The sequence below is a fragment of the Aphelocoma coerulescens genome, chromosome 1 (genome assembly GCF_041296385.1).
Source record: "Aphelocoma coerulescens isolate FSJ_1873_10779 chromosome 1, UR_Acoe_1.0, whole genome shotgun sequence".
Lineage (NCBI taxonomy): Eukaryota > Metazoa > Chordata > Aves > Passeriformes > Corvidae > Aphelocoma > Aphelocoma coerulescens.
The window spans coordinates 76,049,047-76,069,678 of record NC_091013.1 but is presented as its reverse complement, the minus strand read 5'-3'; the positions used below and the strand labels follow the sequence as shown (position 1 = coordinate 76,069,678).

General features: G+C 42.1%; 1 protein-coding gene across 4 annotated transcripts in view; it reads right to left on the bottom strand.

The window, feature by feature from the left end:
- ZDHHC20 (zinc finger DHHC-type palmitoyltransferase 20) overlaps positions 1-20,286 on the bottom strand; it is a 49,167-nt gene extending 28,881 nt beyond the window's left edge. For 2 of the 4 annotated variants that reach the window (XM_069013632.1, XM_069013643.1), the window contains exons 1-2: positions 20,088-20,286; positions 2,512-2,538 (exon numbers count right to left, since the gene is read on the bottom strand). In XM_069013632.1, the coding sequence (XP_068869733.1) occupies positions 2,512-2,538; positions 20,088-20,205 (145 nt within the window). In that variant the 5' untranslated portion in view covers positions 20,206-20,286. Of the gene's footprint in view, positions 1-2,511; positions 2,539-19,695; positions 19,817-20,087 lie in introns of those variants that run through there. The other 2 variants (XM_069013665.1, XM_069013654.1) reach the window with 2 other exon arrangements.
- Positions 20,287-20,632: the final 346 nt, after the last annotated feature.

Genomic DNA, 20,632 nt, shown 5'->3' with positions numbered 1-20,632 from the left:
GCCAGCTGTGTGAAGGGTACAGATCTGTGCCAGTGCTACCAGTATTTATTAGATAGAGGCAGCTATTAAAGTGCTCTTGTACTCCTCATGTAACTGAGATCCTGCGATCTGTCACCATCATTAAAAACCAAGGGTCAGTACTCAGTAGCCAGTGATGGGCACCACCCAGGGAAAGAACCTGCAATTGGCAGTCCATACTGGCTTCACTCTGAATAAATTCTTGCTTCTTTTCCTACTCCCATGCTGCCACTCCTACTGTGATTACACATAACTGTCCTGTCAGTGCTCCCCAGGAAATGAGAGGGAGGGAAGATACCATTTTTGACAGTTTTACTTTAGCACTCCACCTACCCACCACTTTGGGTATCAGTAGCTCCTCTACAGACTACTCCCTGAAGCATCTTGCATTTGTTTCCAGTACAAATGTAGACCAGATTCATTCCTAATCAGTTCATTGTAATTACAAGCTAGATAAAAAATACAACAAAAACCTCAAACCCCAATATCTGCCAGTTTAGCCAGACTCAGAGTCACAAGGGAAGTCTTGGCTAAACTAAGGCAATCCAGGATTGTCGGTGCCATGCTGTGACCAAGTGAAGTCAATTCTTTTTAAAGGCACTGATGCATACTATACCACAATTTATGGCTTCAGGAAGACAGTGTCTTAAGACATGCTCTCAGAATTCTTCTAAAATATGCTAAGCCCTCCTAAGATTTGCCCTTAACATTCTTTTCTGAATAATTTTTAATACTACTTCCAAGGCAGAGTCAGATTATAGGGAGGCATTAATACATAACAGTAGTATATTACACTGTTAACAGAGCTTCAGAGTTGACTTTATTCCCCTATCCTAACAGATATAAAACTGGACAAGAATATAAAATTACAAAGAAAAAATGAACTTTAATGGGGTGAAGAAATTGCCACTAGTTCAATCAAAAGTTGTCGTTATATTCAAATCATTTTACTGCAGTACTTATTACAACCAAAATATGGAGCAAAATACACCTGCTAAGATGCATGTTATTGATTTGCATAGCAATGTTCCTGGTACTTTGGTCTTTTGACTCTTCTGATGTTGATTCCTGGCTATCGCAAGCTGGCTTTTAAGAACTTTAGAAAACTTATGCCAGCTTTCTTTTCAAACAAAAAAAGACTTCACATCTCATTCGAAAATCAACCTTCATGGTTGATAAATGTATGCATACAGGATGCCTATGACATGGTTCAGAATGGGAGGTGCAAGCAGCATGCAGGTGACAGCTATTAAGAGTCTAACAGGTTCCAGTGATACCGTCACTCTCATTAATTAATCTCACATTTTCCTTCTCTGGTAGATTTAGAAGAACCTGTTTCAGTCAGATAGGCACTGCATTTGAAATAGAGATCTGACTATGTGACAAAAACATTGCCAGGTTTCCTTAACTGAGACATGGATCTTGCCTTTCCAGAAGAAATTAGAACGTAAAACTTATTCATCTACAAGTCAACAGCAAGCACAGCAGCAACTTGCAGAATTTTGTGAAGTCTATGTAAAGCCCAGCTGTGAAATGGGATGAAAAAATCCAATGTAACACAAGCTCACCCCTTGAATGGCTTACAGTTTATTTTGAAGATTTTCCTACTCTTTCAGCTCTCCATTAGAAGCTGAAAAACAACAACTTCCATCAAGAGTCCTTCTTTTTACAGTGTTCTGGTCGATGTTCATTGGGAAGAAAACTGCTAGATTAGCTTCCAGTTCTGTGCTCTTTTGCAAAATATTTAAGAGATGAGAACCTCTTACCAGTCTGAAACAGCCATCTGTAGATAGTTAAAATACAAATCTGTGCTTAATCTACCACTTGTGCTCCCCCATAAGCTGAAATGATCTCCCAAATAAATAACCCAGCAATAATATGATAGAATTTTTTTTTTCTTAGTTTGTATCTCTATCCCGTGTACTACCACCTGTGGCATATCCTTGCTAAAGCCAATATGAAGATTAAAATTTCTCAAAACAAGGCCTCAAACACTTGACCTGGAAATTTAAAATTATAATGTGTAGCCACTTTTGAAATGGTTGTGTTTTGCACAATTCTAACTACTCCTTAAGAATGGGATTCTGAGGAATTTGGTGAGCTGTTTGGAAAATATTAAGCGCTATAACAAAAATTAATCCTCTTTCAGAAGTCTTTCAGGCCACAGGCCTAAACAGAAAACAGAATTCTGGATCTGCAACAGTTCCTTCTCTCTTCTCCTTTTTCTGTTTTTAGCAGGTACCCATTTAAAAATAATTGCAAACTTAAATCATAGTTGCATTACTTGCATTAGTCACAGGTCTTGTCATCATCCCAAGTTTGTGGTATTAGACACAAAACAGACTCAACTGTACAATATTTACCTTGTTTCTTAGCACTAATCTACTCACTACACAGAGCTCACACATAAAGGAGTACATTTAAACTCTATGTCCCTTAGGATTTGCATGCAAAGCACCTATTCACATATTCATAAAAAATTTTAAAAATTACCTTTTTCTGCAGTTGAAGAAATAGTAACTGGAAGAGAAAAAAAAATGGTTAAGTAAATTCATACAGAATTAAATGTTTGGCTAAAAGTGAGATATACGAGGCAGTCGACTTGTTCCAAAGCATACTTCAGGTGTTAGCAGGGCCTCCCCACCCAACACCGGGGTAAAACAGGAGTCAGTGTTCCTCCTGCCAGCCCTTGCCCACGCTTGGTGAGTTACTGGAAGAGCTGAAGGGATGCAGTTCCCTGTGCTAATGAAGCGAGCGCACTCCACAGACAATAATTAGACAGAAATTATGCTTATTCCCCTTCCTATATGCACCTAACTAATTTTTCATGGTCAACAGCACTGGAAAGCAGAAAAGGAAATTAAAGCTCCTACAGAAATCCCTGTGAAACTGTTACATGTAACCTACTTCCTTCTCTTAATTTCTTCCCCCCACTTCTCTCTTCCTGTCGCATACTATTTTTTGCTTTTTTTTCCCGTGACCTGAATTCTTCAGGCATTGTTAAAATCTCTCCACCTCCTTATCTCCTATAGCCTCATCTCCTTTTACGCCAACAGCAAATTCCATTGTTCAAATCTACCTTGTATACTGCCTGGCTAGTACATCTTCCTGCCTTCAGGCTTCTTCAAAACCTTCAGACTTAGTTTATCAGTTCAGGTATGATGCTGAACAAAGAGCTGCTGTACTTGCTGTGTTCATATCACTTCCCTTGCTGGATCTCTTCCTCGGACACTGAATTACTGAACCTCAATGAGGAAAGGATCCTTCCTGACTCCATCTTACACAGTAAATTTAAGCTTCTGGTCACCAGCATGAGCAAAATCTTAATACAGCACACCATGCCTCCTGCAGTTTACCTCACTACACATTGCTTCCTCTCTCCCAGCTCTGATATTTCTACTGTCATTAACCTGTGTAACAGTTCAAAAGAGGTTTTTCCAGATGCACACTAGAGTCTTAAATCTGCAGGGCTTGAGTGTGCATTGCAGACTTCCTTCTGAAGGGCTGCTTTGTTACAGAGGTGGCATTTGTCGCTTATCTGTAGATACCTACAGGGAAAGGGTCTGCAACTATATTATGCAACCATGCCTCTTTTTATGGGCAACAAGAGGCATAATGAGACGATATCTCAATGTATGGATGACCCCTTTTTGTTCAGACATGTTTTAGGGTTTTTTCCTTCTTTCTTGCCACCCTCCCTTTCCATCAAATATCCACCCTCTGTCTGTACACAGAAGCCTCTGTGAAGTTAATGGAAAAGGTTCTGGTTCCTTCCACCTAAAGAAGGAAGAAATTACCATTTGGAATAGAACAATGTTGGCTTCAAATTCAAGGAGGTCAATCCTAAAGAACAGCTTCATTTCACATTAGTTACGCATACTTGCACAGCCTGCTCCCATGTTTCTGTCTGAAACTCCACTGCATGCTTCAGAAGTCAAATTATTTTTAAAGCAAATCCTGTGAGTGTTTTTGCTTAAAATTTTACTAGTGTGTTATTTCTCCAGTTAAAATGTTTTCAACAATGCAAGGAGAAGATAAAAATTATTTAAAAAGTGAAAAGGAAAATAAGCTTTCAGAGTATGGCTGTTTGCTCAACTTAAAAAAATATTAAAAGTACTTTAGATTTAGCTTTGTTTTTGGCTCCTCATATCTTAAGAAAACACCTTTGCACATATTCATAAACATGTATTTCCTTGGACAAGAAATATAAAAAAGTTCTTAATTATCCTCTCTTGGGGGTGGGAGAACATCGCTACCTGTAAAACTTCAGGAAATCATTTTGTAAGTAATTCTGGTTAAAGCACTGCTTAATTTGTAGCCTCCTTTCTGCTCTCAGCACAAAACAAAACTGTGAGCCAAATCTGATGTTTGAAGACTCAAAATAATGAACAGGTTGTACAAGCAAAAGCAAGACAAAAAGAAAAGGATAGTATTTTATCACATGTGAAACTTCACCAACAAAAGTTAGTGCCTTAAGCACTGCAATCGACACAAACTGTCTATAATTCAGAAACATAAGTGGTGTAAAACAGCTGCTCTTTTGAGGATTGTAAAATATATTGCCACATCAGTCTATTGCTCAGCTACAAAAGGAAAAATATCCTTTGGATTGGTTTCTTAGTATTAAGTTTCTGGTTTTGTGAGAAGAACTTAAGAAGTTCTAGAAAGATACAGGTAGGGAAGGGTAAAACATGACTTAACAGTGAAAGCTGCAGTTTACTTCAGTGCAAAGAGCTCAGAAGCAGGGACTTGCATGCTCAGGCACACGGAATTTTCACTCTGGCCTCAGAATTTAAAAGGATTCAACCTCTCAGTGCTATAGCACCAAGGGAGTCGAACAAAGTGAACAAGCCTTGTCTGTCTGACTGCAGTGCAGAGCTTTACCTCGGCTACCTCAGGGTTTCCAAAATCAGTCTAAGGAAGGAGTGCAGCAAACGTGCTTGTAAAGAGAGGTAGGTAGGCCTACACTGAACTTCATGCTGCTGCAGCTTGACAAGGGATGTACAGGAGCAACATGCTGTCACAGCTGGTCCACTGAGCAGCTTACACACTGGACCTCCCAATGTTTTGGGGACCCTGCAAGATGAAGCACACAGTCTGAAGTATGTGGGATCACTTTCTACAGAATACTACCTCCAAAATACACCATACAGCCTTTATTAGGCTGCATTCAAATGTACTTTAAAACCCCGTCCACTTAGGGGACAAGCGGAAATTGCATGTTTGACTTTCACAGAGGAAAAAGTTGTCTTAGTTTTGATTCAGACACCTAGCATGACCCCTGGCAGCAAAGACACTTTTTCCTTCATGACCCCAGTTGCTTGTTACACTTTCCTAGATACTCTTCCTCAAATTGTTGTCTGTTATCTTTCATCTCACCTAGGTCACAAGAATGAAAGAGGCAGAAGCCTACAGTTTATCACAGGAAACAATCCTGCAGACACAGGGACATCATTAGCTGTATAACAAATGAAACTGGGGGAAAATGTCATTTGTTGGAAGCATTCCTCTTGAGTGTGAACTGATAGAAATGTCAACTTCAGAAAGTTTTGGAGTATTTTTTAAGCTGCTTCAAGGAAACCTCTCAGAATATCTCATCTCTGAAAGAAAAATATGTTAGGGAGCTGGTTTGCTTTTAGTTTCAGGCTTATTTTCAGGGCTGCTATGAAGCGTTTAAGCATCTACCAAGTCACTGCATAATAGGAAAAAACCAAATCTCTCTATTCTGAGGCAAAGAGGTGCAATGATCTCCCAAGACCTCGCAGGAAGCATGCTAAAAGACAAGACATTTGCCTTCAAGCTTGGAACAAACTTCCCCCCATCACATATTCTTACTCCCCTAAAAGGCATGTTCCAACCATAGCTAGATATGCTTCCTGCAGAGGAAGAAATTCAACTCCAACTAATATAGAACTACAGCAAAGGACAAGAACTGATCTTGTTACGGAAGTGCTATGCTTATTTCCCCATCCACGCCCACAGTGGCTCTTAGCAGGAGTCATACTTCAGTTATTACAGCCTTTCCACAAATTTCAAAATAACATTCACTTTTTGGCTGACATTCCTCAAGGGTGGGAAGAAGGAGCGATAAATGTGCAATTGCATCCCTTCACCAGATGCATAGCCTTAACTTTTCTCAGCTTTTAAGGAAAAGGATAAAAATAAATAATAAATAAATAAACATACGTATGTGTGTATATACACACATGCACATACAGACATATATATCCAGAAGTTACCAGTACTGAAGTTCAACAGAAACCCCCCACAGGCACTGCCCTGCCTGCAAAGGCAAGCACCACTGACATCATCTCACGCGTTCAATTTGTTCAGAAAATGTCATTTTATTGAAAGTGTAACTTAGATTTTATGGTTACATAATTTCCATTTGCAAATGCAGACCTTAATCATTCACAAGAAGCTGGTAGAAACAGTACTGATACAAGCAGGACAATGAGTAAATTTCCTTGAGCAAATACTCATTTGGCTTCTGTCACAGGGCAGCAACAGAACACGAAGACCTTAGCACTTCTCCACCGTTCTCTAAAAGCCTTAATTCTGTGACCTTTTCACTGAGCTATTTCTTATTTCCCAACTGGCAGGCACCCACTAGGCGCTCTCCTCCCTTAACAGCTGGGAGTTGTTTTAGACAAATGACTCAAGATGACTGAGTTGACAGAATCATGTAGTCAAAAGCCAACGCAGGAAGATGCTGCCAGGTCCCTGCTAAAAGGCTATGGGGGTCCAGGAACCACATACTCAATTGCCACCTGACGCGATGCGCGTGGGAGGGCGGAAAGAGCGTTGCGTCCGTCCCGATTGCATCCCGCCGGAGCCGCTCCCGGGGGTGCTGCGCGAACACGCTCGGGCACACTCTGACCCACCGTAGCTGGTGGATATTCACAGCCACTCACACACACAGAGCCGGACAGCTCCTGCTGGGAGCTGCATCGCCGGGGACAGAGAGGCAGGAGGGGTCCTTTGTATGGAGTTCTGAGGGGTTTATTGGGGTCCCCACTCAAAGGGACCCAGGGACAAAGAACACAGAACACTGAGGGGTCTGGGGTTTTATCTGGATCGGCATCAGGGGAGGGCAGAACATCAGAGCCTATCCTTTGGGGGCCAGGGGGTGGAGAGGATGTGGGGTGACAGGACAGTGACCACTGGGGAAGGCGAGGGGTGGAACAAGGGAGCCGGGAACCAGTGGGGTATCAAGGAAAGGAGAACTATCTAGAACATGGACTTAAAAGGGGTAAAGAGGGGATGGTCTTAGACCTCTGAGCCTGCCCACCAGCAGACCTCCACTGTTTTGGGGCTCTGTGGCTCCATGGTCATTCCTGCAGTGGACTCAACCACTGCAACAGCCACCATGAATGTCCTCTGCAGAAATCTGAGCTATATGAACTCATTGAATATGAATTTGAAGCTATATGTTTTACCTTCATGTGGTGCTAGACTGATATATTTCAACTTCAGCTATCCAGGAATAGGACACAGGCTTCCCCACTCCCAGTGCACTGCCAGGGAATTCAGAAAGCAACATTTTATAGAATGGTGCTGCAGAAGTGGCTCCACAGCCCTTTGTGCTGAGCCAGCATGAGGAGTCACATTGCCACACCATGTGCCTCAGCAGCAGCACTGCCTGGGGCTGGGCTGCAGCATGGCTGCACCATAAGCCAGGTCTAACACTATGCTTGTCTCAGCAGTGTGACCTGTGGTGGACAATTCTTGCTGCAAGGGTGTATAAAGTTACCCCTCTTAACCATCTACCCACTCCCCCCGGCAGACAAACAGCAAGAGAGAGCACTTGCCTTCACAGACACTTGGGGTCATGTTTGAGCTACCAGTGAAGGCAAGCCTGTGTGACCACAAACAGCAGGGCATTTCAGGGCTGAAAGGGGAATGGCAGTGAGTGGCCTCTCACTGTCCTGGGTCAGGCACAGTCATGAGAGGGGAAAGAAATGCTGTCAGGGATGCCAATGCTTTAAAGCACAAGAGCCAGAGCCCAAACTCCTCACACACCCTGTGCTCAGCAAGAGCACTCGATAGAGTTGCCTTGTGACTTCAAGTGATCAGAAAATGATGCCTTCAAAGGCACTGCAGGTAGTGTGTGTGTGTGAGAAATGTGGGGTGGGAGGAGAAAGCAGGAAGAAAATGCAGCCAGGAAGAGACACTGGTACAAAGAGGAATGCTCTGTGTTTTATGACCACATTTCCCAAGCTCACGATTGCCATGCCCACTGCTACAGGGTTCAAAGAAGCATTATCACACGGACAGATAAAATGAATTAATATTTCAAATAAGGCAGTTCAAGCTGCACTGCAGAATGTTTCTGTTATTTGTTACCAGCCATCATTATGATTTGTTTCATGGTTTAAACAATATGAACACGATTCTTTCACTAGAACAAGTAATTTAGAGCAGCCAGGGGCTTGCTGCCCAGAAAATATTCTCTTATCACAATAATAAAGCAGCTTTTTATTTAGCCAAGGTCTTTTCAGCCTCAATGCAGAGAGTATATGCATAAATACAAACAGTCTACAGCAGAAATTACCATAACCAATGCAAGATACTTCTTGGGTACTGAATTACATTTAGCAATGAGTTTAGCTATGACAACTGGGAACATTTCTGCCATGTATTATGGGAACAGTGAACTCTGTGCTACCACTTCCACAGTTCAAAAACGTAGCTACAAAGGCAGCTGACTTCTGGAACCCACAAAATCCTACAGATGGTTCTTTGCCTCTGCATCTACAAAACATTCTTGAAAGTTATACCAAAGGTCTCCTAATGGTCTTCTCAGCAAGGATGCCTGCACTTTTTAAACTATTTCAAAACCTGGTCAGCTTGCAGAAGGAAGTGTCACCAGGTCTTAACCTCAGTCCCACACTTGCATCTGTACCAACTCTAGTGTATTAAGAGATGTATCAGCCCAAATAACTAAAGGCTTTTTCTACATATGAAGTTAGCATTCAGCTCCAGCAATGTACCAGGTCTGCTGTCCCTGAGAAGCCCTATTCCCCAATAAGCACTACTCACTTTCAATTTACCATAGTTGCTCAAAAACCCCCTAAAGTAACTTGATTTTCTTCAGCTATTTAATCACTATTGACACTGCTCATTTTATTTGCATTTTGATTTATTTTAAACCCTAGCATTACTTCTACACACTTTCTTCAGCTGGTTACTCATACTACTGGACTTCATTCAATTCTTTACCAAAAATTCGGCTTTTTCCTAACTGCTTTAGTGCTCAGTAGCATGGAAGTGCTGTGCATAAATTTCTTCCAATATTACCTTTATGCTATCAGACAGAGCCAAAAGAAAGCCTGGTTTCCTCTTGAAAGACAAAGAGGGCTCTTACTCGTATCAGTCAGTGAGCTCTGCTCCCTCCAGCACATCAGAGAATAGGAAAAAACAGAATTGACAGAAAGGCATGGAAACTCAGAAGCATCTGAGTGGAGCTAGGTAATGTCCACACCACAAATTAATTATACTTACACTTGAAGGAGAGGTATTTATCCTCAGACTACCCAGATCAAGCTCGTAGTAACACTACACTCAAGTATCTGCACATCTGAAAATGCTTTTTGTGTTAGGAGTAACTCAGTGGTTCTGTATTTGACACTACTAGGACACTTGCAAGAGATAGGAGTGACAAACAGGATAATCACCTGGTGTTGACAAACTGCCAGTATCATGATGTTGTACAGAGCTGTCTTACACACCCTGCACAAGATAAGGTGTTCTGCAGGTCATACCAGAAACTGAGAGTATATTTAAAGCAAAAACTAAGGCAAGCAAAAATCCACTCAACTAATATATATTTTCATACAGTATTTTTCAAATAATTAACAATTTACCAATTCTTTTTGATAAAAAGAACACTAATTTGCAGTTTGTGACTGCCAGTCAGTAACTGCCTTGAGTATAAAAGTCACTCAAAGCTGTCTTATGGCTCAGGACATTACTAGTAAATCCTTTTACTTTTACACCAGACAGATGACAATAAGCAACAGTCTTTATTTACCCATTCCACACAGCTGTGAGGTATGATAGCAGGAGGGCAGAGGTGTCAGTTCATGGAGAACAAAAATTCCAGACACAGCTGCTGTGACCTGCAGACCTGAACCTTCATCCAGCAGTGAGAACGGTCAGCAGCCGGGAGGGACCTGCTTTGCTAATCAGGCACCTTCTTCATGTTTGGCTTCAGACTCTTCCAAAATCAGGTATTTCCTTGCTTACTTACTGGCCTAGTTTGCAACAAGTGTTTCCCCAAATGTCAGGATAAAATCTCCTTGCAAAACTCTGTGGATAAAGACCTCCTTGTAAATCTCCTTACAAAGTATTAGGCGCTCTGTTTTCTGAGAGGAAGATTTTGCTGTCACCAAGTTCACTGGGTAATGGAAGAAATCAAACTGCCCAGCAAGCTGACCTCCTCCCATGCACTGTGTCAGTGGATTCCCTAAATGAAGTTTCAAGCTTGCAACATTGGTCAGTTTTGACTGGTATTTGCCACCTGAGGTTAAATAAGGAACTACCTATGATAAGAGCTAATTTTCAGCCAACAGCCCATTGGCAACAGAGCAGCCAGTAATGTAATTTACATTAATTCCTATCAAGATATTAATAAGCCAAGCTCCTGGACACAGCCTTTTAAGGAAGTTTTGTATTGAAAAACATGTAATTTAAAAACAAGTATATTAGTTGTGGGAGAGTAGCGATGGGGAACTCCTGTCTTCAGCATACTGGACTTGGAAATACTAATAAATATTTAGTATTTTAAAATTATTATTATAAAAATATTTATGGAATAAATAAAGGTTTAAAGACTTCTCTTGGTGATTTAGGGAATCTGTTCACATACGGCTTATCAAGTTGGTTGATAACAAATGCTGCCATCTTTTGATGCTGGAGGTTTTGCTGCTTGTTCTTTTTGTAAAACAAAATGTTATACATTAAACCTTACTTAGACTGAAACATCTTGAGACAAAGCTTGACTGTAACTAAATCTACACCCTCTAGTTTTATTGCAAAAAAGGAAGAAATAACAGCAACTCCCCAGCAGCATTAAAAAAAATCCAGATGCTGCAGAGAAAAAACCACTGGTAATAAAAGGACAGAAAGTTATGGATAGAGGACAAGACCAGGACACCATTTTGTTGCACCATTTTGTTCCAGGTCTCATTTAAGTACCAGACTACTTAGGAATATGAAAAAGTGAGAGCACTAAGACTGTATGAGCCACTGCAAAGGGATTTTTGGATACTGCAGAACATCTAGACTAAATCTTAGTTGTACTCCAGAGTTAACAGAGGCAAGCATACGAAAGAGCAGAGCCTATCATCTATAGAGCTCTCATTCAGTAACTATTGCTTCCAGCAAATAAATGAAACCAAAAAAATCCTCAGAGCTCACCTGCCTGCTGACAGTTCGCCACATATTCTTGGAAAGCATTAACTTAGGACTCTAAGAAGGTCAACTGGAATACTCTAAATCCTAATGCAGTGTGTGCCAAGGGGAGAAACAGTTCTCCCTGCTGCCCCGCAGAGATGCATTAGAGCTCCCAGGGCAAAGCACTGGATGTAACACAGCAGGGCTGGCACACTGCCTAACAAGAAACAAGCAGGGCTTGATGCATGCATGACTCCTACTAAGAGAATTAACTTCTGTCATCTTCCTAGGTGATCACATCCTGTAACACAGTTGCAAGAACATCCGTGGTTGCAGGTATTGAGTAGGGCACTCCAGTGGGAACTAATGCTTGTGGTGTCCAAGAAACGACTGCTGCTGGTTTAACACAAAAGTCAGTGACCACAGTGAGTTGTAGGAAGTTAGATCAGGAGAGTGATTATTTCTAAACACCTACAACTAGGTGTGAGTTGGCCCAGACCCTTGAACCTGTTGTCTCCTGAGAGGCTACACAGAAACATCAATTGGGATGGGATCAGGGGGTGCATCCACTGGCCTAAAGACTCCAGAGAAGCCATGCAGCAGGAGGAGAGCACTGTCACATGCTGCTGGGAGACTATCACAAAACCAGCCAGGTGAGGCAGGGAAGCGCAGCTCCTGAGGCCCTGCATGTGCCTAAAAGCTCTCCCAGAGCATTTCTACTCATAAACAGATTCCCGTTTCCACTCTTAATTTGGCAATAGGGTTCCCTAAGTGTGGGAAGTAGTGAGAAACATAGGATATTTACAAGTTTGAGGATGTTAACAGAAAAAAGCCACACAAAAAAGAAAAAATAACTGAATCTAATACTCAATAGTCTTTAAGCTTTCCACTGTCAAAATTTATTATTTGTCTAAATTATGAATTATTACAAAAGTTCAAGCCTACTCACTGCACCACTTGCTGCTTTAGCTTTATCTCAGCAGGTATCTACCATGAAACACAGCCATAATATCTCTGTATGCAATTACTAAGCTGAACTCAAGCTTTTTAAAAAATACAATTATTTAAAATCCCCCAACATGAAACTTAAGGAGCAGCAGATGAAAATATACACACACAGAAACCATCCCCCCAAAAATCCTATGCATACATTGCATCCATTGCATCCATTTTCAGATACTATAAAAAAACCCCATGTGAGTGTTAGTCACATAAGATTTTTCAAAACAGAACAGAAACCAAACTCTGCTCCAAGTTTTCGGCTCCTTTGCAATGTTCAGGGTAAATCTGCAGGTCACAAACCAACAGACGTGAAAGCCTTCAATCGCAGCGCTGTGGAAATACACTTCCTTTCTCTCTTTTTTTAAAATCCAAACTTGACAAAGCCAAAAGCAATGACTACTTGGCATGAAGAATGGTACAGTGACAGGGGATGCATTCACAGCCATGACAAGGCAGTAGATGAGGCACTTGACATATGTTTTAAGTCCACCACACAACTGCAAACCAGCTTATACAATAACTACCTGCTTAGGTCTCCTCAAACAAATAATGTCTGTTTCTTTCAAGGTTACTTACATTTAATCTAAACTTTGTTTCATTCTCTCTGCACTGGCATCTTGCCTAATTACAGATTAATTACTTGCAGCTCTAAATTTTTTTTTGTCACAAAAAGGTTTAATAAAAGGAAAAAAAAAACAATCCCAAACAGCTATCTCTGTGCTTAGCACTTCACAAGAGATACATAAAAATCCCCCACACTGCAGGCAAACACACATCGAGATGCACAAGAGAAATACCACAAATAAAAGAATGCTTCTTTGAAACCCTCACTCAATCTCTCTGTAGATTGTATGATTAAAATGGTTCCATGCTTCACATTCAAGACAATGCCACACCATCCATAGCAGCAGAGAGACTGCTGCAGAAACTGCAAAGGGAAAGCATGCTGCTCTTGTGATCCACTTGTCTTTGACAACCTCACAAGACAATTTTAAGAGTCAAAAGAAAAGATGAAAAAGGAACAGATGAGCCATTTAGTCTTTTGGAAAAAAAGGAAAAGCAGAGGCTTGAAATGCTGCAGAGGGGGAACTTGACTTCTAGCACAGATTAGAAAAGATGGTCAAAGATTAGGTATTCCACTGAAGATTGTGGGGAGGAGGGAAAGCAGAAGAGTGGGAAAAATCTGGCTTGTTTGTTTCTTGATGCAGGAGAGGAGGAGTTAAGCACATCCCACAGAAAACAGTTTAGTGAAATCAGAAGGAGGTAATATTGGGGAAGTGGCTAAAAGAACAAATGAATTTGTTACAATTTCATTATCTCTTTTATACCCGATTCATACCTTGGTGAAGATTCAGCTTACACAAAAAAAAAAGTTGTCTGCGCTTACTTCCCAAATGTTTCTATTAAATTTCATACATTCTTATGAGGAAAAAAAAAGGATACTCATTCTATTACAGAAAGATTATGCATCAGCTAGAAGAAGTTAATGACTGAGATCAAAACTCCATAAAAGCTGTTTCAGGAGCCTACAGTTTGTAACACTTGTAAGGAAAGTACATGTTAAACCAGCATAAACTTTTACAGTTGTAGCAAACTGTTGAACAGTGATGTACTGAATGGGTGAAAAATGAACAGCATGAACCCTCAGCATTTACAGGCACAATTTTAGGCAGACCATTAGAATCTTGCTCCCATTTTCCATCACTGTCTTGAGTTCCAAGAGTAAAAGCAGGTCCAGTGCCATTCAAGTATTTCAACTATCACAGGTATATGAGAACTCAGCTCTGACACCCATCTTTTAACACTGTAAATTCTTTGATTATGAAAAGCATATTACATTAACTCATAAAAATATGAGCCAATAGAGAACAAAGTTTTAATTATTAAAATTTCACCAGACAGAAAACCTGAAGTTCACTGTATGTAGAGGGTCAATGACCTCAAAGTAATGTCTACTGAAAATATATGCTTGAAATTCTGGTCCTTTTATCCATAGCATCTTGTAGGAAAACAGAGACTCATAAGTGATGAAGTAACATAAAACCCTTGATTAAAAATGAAAGTGACATTTAGATCACTGTTCTAACTCTAGAGGCATAAAGAAATCTCCAACTGCTGATACCACAGAAAAATTTGAGAGAAGTTATTTTCCATAATATTAAATACTAATTCTATCCATGCCCCTTCAAAGCAAGAAGAAAAGCTTTATAGTCCACATCTGAAAGGCAATCAGGAAGTACTGCATCATGGCTACAAGAAAGTAAAACCACAGGAAGAGCTCCTGCTTTGGCTCAGACATTTACTCAGCTTCTTGCTTTCCCTAAGCCCCTTCTCTACCCTACTGCAAAACCATCCTGCTCACAGACCAGTTTCAGACAAGTGCTGAGGCTCAGTGAGGGTCTCACACAAAGTGTGCACCACTAAGTTTCATCAAAGCTGTTGGACGGTAGAAGAGACAAACCCACACTCCCTGGCAGCAGAGAGCTGCTCTGAGCTCAGGTGCTCATTTTCTGCCTAGTCCCCTGAGCAAGCCAAGCAACACCAAAGCCACTGCACCACACCTCTCTTTGACCAAATGGTAATTAGGGATCAAGGAAAGATGCGAACTCCTGCAGAGCTGTCAGGAGTGGTTTAGCAGATGCAGGGGCTGGGGCGGGCACTGCAGATAGAGGGTTGGGAGGGAGAAGAGGGATGGAGGCCTTCTGATGACAGAAAAAACAGCAGACACAAGACAGCTCCTCAAGAGACCAGGCTGCTGCACTTGGAACAATTTTTTCATTAGAGGACTGCCAAGAGAGCAGATTGCATTTTCATATAAAAGGCACATGCCCACCTGTCCCTGTAAACTAGTATGACCAATACAGTGTAAGGCACCATAGAAGATAATCTTTCTCCCCAAGCCGAGCACTTAGTTTTCCAATAATTTGTATCCAGTCTGAGAACCTCAACAGGAATTCTCATTATTTATAATATCAGAAAAGGCTCTCATTTAAGATGATAATATGCATGCTTATGCTGAGAGATTACAACAAAATGAAGTGTATGCAGAGTGGTTCCATTTCTATATTTTTAAATTCATGAGAGGCATGTAAACATAGTTAACTGTAACTAATGATCTAACCTGTTTAATTTCCTTTCCTTTTCTTGAAAGGTAACCCTCTTTTCCTATGGAAATGCTTTTTACATGTTTAATGTGCAAATGTTGTACCTCGGTGCTGATACTTCAGGTTTTTCTGTAGCTTGAAATCAGAACTGCTGTTGGTACCACCTTACCATTGCTTGAGAGATACTGCATTAGCATTTTCAGTAGGGATTTCTTCTGGAGGAGGCAGATGGAATTACCTTCTCTCTGTTTATGCAACAGATTCTTTAGATGGGAGCATTACAACTGATCACCATGTGCTTCTCATAAGGGCCGTGCTTTGGGGAAATCAGAGCTAGCTCCCTACTGACAAGAGACATTGCAGTCTCCTGGAACAGCAAGGAGTGTAATTTGTACTATTAACATGAAGTTATGCATTCTAAATTACAAACTGCTTTGTTTGCCAGGATTTTAGACACCCTAGACATTACACTGTATCAAAAAAAAGCAAACCTTCTGCAACTAGATGCTATGAAAAGAATATACAACTAGTTGCTCCCATAGCTTTCAAAATCACAGTCTTCCATACTTTGCAGAGCCCGAGGCATGAAAACACTCATACATTCACATTTAGCCTATAAATATGTAAAACAAGTGATTATTCTTGAAAGTCCTGGCCAAGGGGAAGAATCGGGGCTGTGATTTTTGGAAGATAGAGTTTTCAGTGTAGAAGTAAAAAGCTAAGCTGATCAATTTTTAGTTTTTTTCTTTTTAATAACACCAGTCAATACACTTTAGTTAGGAGCTGCAGACAACTCAAAGTTAACTTCCTCTTCTTTTTCTCAGTGCAAGACTGCACTACCAAAGTCTGCTAGTGTTTTAGCAAAAGGGTTGCTACAAGAAACGAGCAGGCTTCACCCACCAACTCCGACTATGTACGTCAAAAACAGTGTCCTGTGACCACCCTCTGACCAGTCTGTATTACAGCCCATCACCTACCAAAATGTCTGGGACAGACAATAAGATACAAGTCAGCCACAAACGAAAGAGAACCACAAGAGAAGCGCTTTACTCTTTTTGAGCATCTGAGGGATGTGGTAAGCAAACACAATCAGTCCAATTCAGCAACAGCATAATATAGCCATTGTTTACAACAGCAATGTGAAAAGCAAAACATGTTTTGATAACACGAAGGAGCACATGAAATGGTCTTTAACAAAAAGCTATTTTGCAACATCCTTCATGTGTTGTGAGGTGTGTTTTCTTGCAAACAGAGCTCTGGGCAAGTTATGTGTGAAAAGAAGAAATAGTCTAGTAAGAAAGTGTTCATTCAGATTTTTCTACTTCAAAGCACTTTAAAAAGCCCTCTGAATGAGATGTTGCCTTGAGTCTTTTGCAGTTCCTTCGGTTACATGTGTTCACCGAATTTTTACACTCTGCTGACATTCCCTCAACTTACACACATTTGGCTGTTTTCACCTTTCCAACTATCTTAATAGCTATTTTACTTGATGGATCACAACTACACAGCAATAGTGGTCTAAACAAGCCAGTGTTCAACATCTTCATAGAGACAGAAGGATGCTGGCAGTTCCCATGGGAGGAAAACAATAGACAAGCTCATGAGTCTCCTTTCATCTTATCCACACCAGTCCTCCTCGGTGTTCACAGCCAGTATGCAATATAATTTAGGGTTACAGAAGAGGCATAACCCAGTAAATACATACTAGCAGTGAATTACAGGGTAAGCCTGAGTCCATCCGACACCACAAGACACTGAGCAATATCTGCGCACCCCATCAGAGGAGGGTGGGGCAAACAGCACAGAGAAGCAAAACTGAAAGGAAAAGGGTGAGGTGACAAAAGAAAAAGCCCCAACTTTACCATCTCCTACTTTATTAGGAACACTTTATGATACTACACTAACCCTGGCTTCCCACTTGATCTACTAACTGAATATATGCTTAACCTTTAATAAATGACCAAGGATTACATGGAAAAAAAAAAAAAAAAAAAACCAAACCAGGAAGAAGTAATAATTGGGGAAATAAAGGCTTTCCCACTTCCCGCTTCCTTATCAGCATCACGTCTCAATAGTAATCGAATTTTTAAGAATAACCTTTGAGAAAACACTGGTGTCTGTGGGGTTTCAATTTCTCTTTTACCGAGTATTTACTCGAAATTTTCTATTGTGTCTCCTCTCTTCTAAAGCTTCCTTTCCTCCATCTCTCTTTCCTTTACGAGGCACACATCAGCCTGTTACCAAAGCAATAAGCCCTGCTTCTGCACCCGCCCCATGTGAACATCTGCAAAGGCCTCATTCATTAGCCGTGTGCTGGAGGCACATCCTTGCTCTTCTTTGTAGTGCACAGTGCAGTAGTTCCCAAAACAAACAGAACATAGGGAGCACCGGCAGAAAGAAAGCATACCTGCCAAGACAAGCAGAAAATCCTGTATTTTGCTATAAATCCTCTCAGTCCTGGTTCGAACTCAACTGCAGAGTAAAAACATGCAAAGGAAAAAAATCCACAATGCAAAAAAGACACAAACACAAAATCCTTTTCCTCTCCCTTGGTGAGATGACTTTTTCTCAAGAGTGTAAACGAAATTCAACTGGTTAAAAATAAACAAACAACAAAAAGACCCAAACTCACAACAGAAAAAAACTCACAGACAAATAAAATCCTTGGCCATCAAGCATGATTTAGGCAAGTAACAACTGAAAAATTCGGTGACAGCAACAGAAGTCAGTAAGTACTTTGCTTATTAAATGACACTTTTTCTTAAAAGCCTGTATGTGCAGACATTAATAAAGCTGGTTCGTGACCAAAAAGTGCCAGACTTAGAGACGCAAAAGTTCTCACATCAACAGAAGCCAACTTTCTCAATAATTTTCACACAAACGAAACCCTAATGAGCTCAGAAGGGCTCTTTGCAGCTTCTCTATTTCTACGATAGAGAAATCATTCACCAGCACCCAGTCCTGACCCACTCTGTGACCAAGACACAGAGCTGGGACCCAGAGCTTGAGGCTCTGTTCCCAATTCACGCAGAGACCACCTGTGCGACCTTAGGCAAGTCTCTTAATCACTGAGTTTTTGTTCTTTTCTTAGGAATAGCCCTAATCTGCCTTTTGTCATACTAATTAGACTGTAGTGGGTACAGAAAACCTGTAAAACGCGAGTCTATAACCTCACACAGCCCCTTTCAGGACTACTGTTACTGCTACCCATGCCCCAGACCTCCAGTAGACTGACTCAAATTTGTTTTCAAATGTTCACAGTTTTAAACATGATTTCCCAAAAAACTTATTTATTCACAAAGACAACTGAACAATAGTAATTTGGCAAGTTTGGATACACTGACATATTTGCAACTCTCTCATGTCAATATTTCACATAGTACCCCAACAAGCATTATTTTACAGCTATGTCTCTACTATTTAAAGTTCAAGTAACATTTTTGCCAGTGGTTCATGTTCCAGTCCAGATCTCTAAATACAAAAGGCTGTGAAATAACATCACCACACAGAAAAGTTATCCAAAATACTAAGTCATTGCAGACAAAAAAATGAACTGATATTTCTCATGGAAGGCTGTCTGTACCAGTTTACACAGATATAAAGTACATGCAAACCTTTTTTTTTCTAGCTAGGATATCAAAGCTAGGGTATCTAGCTAGGGATATCAAAGCATGTAGTTTACACAAATAACAAGTAGTACCAGGACATACAGATACTAGGCAGACCTATGTGTAGCTTAAAATAGTTCTTCGTACTTTTGAGGTCCTTCTTCATTTCAGCTTCCTCACTTAAACACACCAAATGTCCAGTAACCCGTTCCTTAGTTTTCCTATGCTGCTTCCAACTTTCAGCAAGTCTGATGAATACTGCACATCACAGTTCCCCGCCATTTACCCGGCTCAGAGAAAGTCACATCCTCCTGAACTGAACTTTCCTCCTGAAGACAGTAAAGGGTAAATATCACCCTGACCGACATCGGCTGCAAGTCAGATTTATATAAAGACGAGCCCTCGTCCAGAAAGCCTCGATACGGCCTGACAAAATCCCGTAAGCCCTAAATCCTTTCCCCAGCCCGCTTAAGTTGGATGTTTCCAGCCTCATAATGCTTCAATGGCACACGGCTTCTTAATTAAAAGGAGGGAGGGGACCCCCCTATACACCCATAAGGAGTTACCTGATACATCAGACGGATGAACAACAGTAAAACAGAGGGGAAACTCCTCCCGGGGAGCCACGAGGGGCTGAGCCCTTGAGAAGTCCCTGTCCCCAGACGAAGCAGCCCGGACCCCCTGCCTGGGCCTCCTCCTCTACCCCGAACCCGTTCCCCGCGTCTCCACCGGCAGCCCCGGGCCGGGATCCCGCCGCCATGAGGCGCCTGAGGACGGGAGGACAACAGGTAAAGCCGGCCCAGAGGGAGCGAGGGACCGCCCGAGGCAGGGTCTCCTCCCGCCGCCTGAGCGAAAGCCTGAGGCGGGCGCAGGGAGACGCGAGCCCGCCGGGGCGCAGGGGAGGAGGTGGCCGGCGGAGGGTCCTCCCGGCGCCCGCGACTCTCCCGGGTCCACTCACACACACACAGCTCCACCACGTAGGCGTAGTAGGACCAGGCCACGACCAGGGCGATGAAGGCCACGGGCACCCAGGCCAGCACCTTCTGGCAGCACTTGAGGACGTGGGACGGCGCCATCTTCCCTGCCGGGCACCGCGGCAGCGCCGGCGCTGCGACGGGCGGGCGGCGGCTGCAGCTCCGGCCGCCGCTGCGGAGCCGGCCCCGGGCGGGCCCTGGGCGGGCCGCAGTGGGCGGGAGAGGGGCGGCCCCAGCGCCCGCCACCGCCTCCTTCTCGGGGCGCCGGAACGCCTCACCGGATCACAGACTGGTTAGGGATGGAAGGGACCTCTGGAAATTATGCTGTCCAAGCCCCTTGCCAAAGCACGGTCACCTAGAGCAGGTGATACAGGAACGCGGCCAAGTGGGTTTGGAATCTCTCCAGAGAGGGAGGCTCCACGACCTGCCTGGGCAGCTTGCTCCAGTGCTCTACCACCCTCCATGGAAAGAAATCCTTCCTCATGTTGAGGTGAAACTTCTTGTGTTTTAGTTTATGGCCATTGCTCTT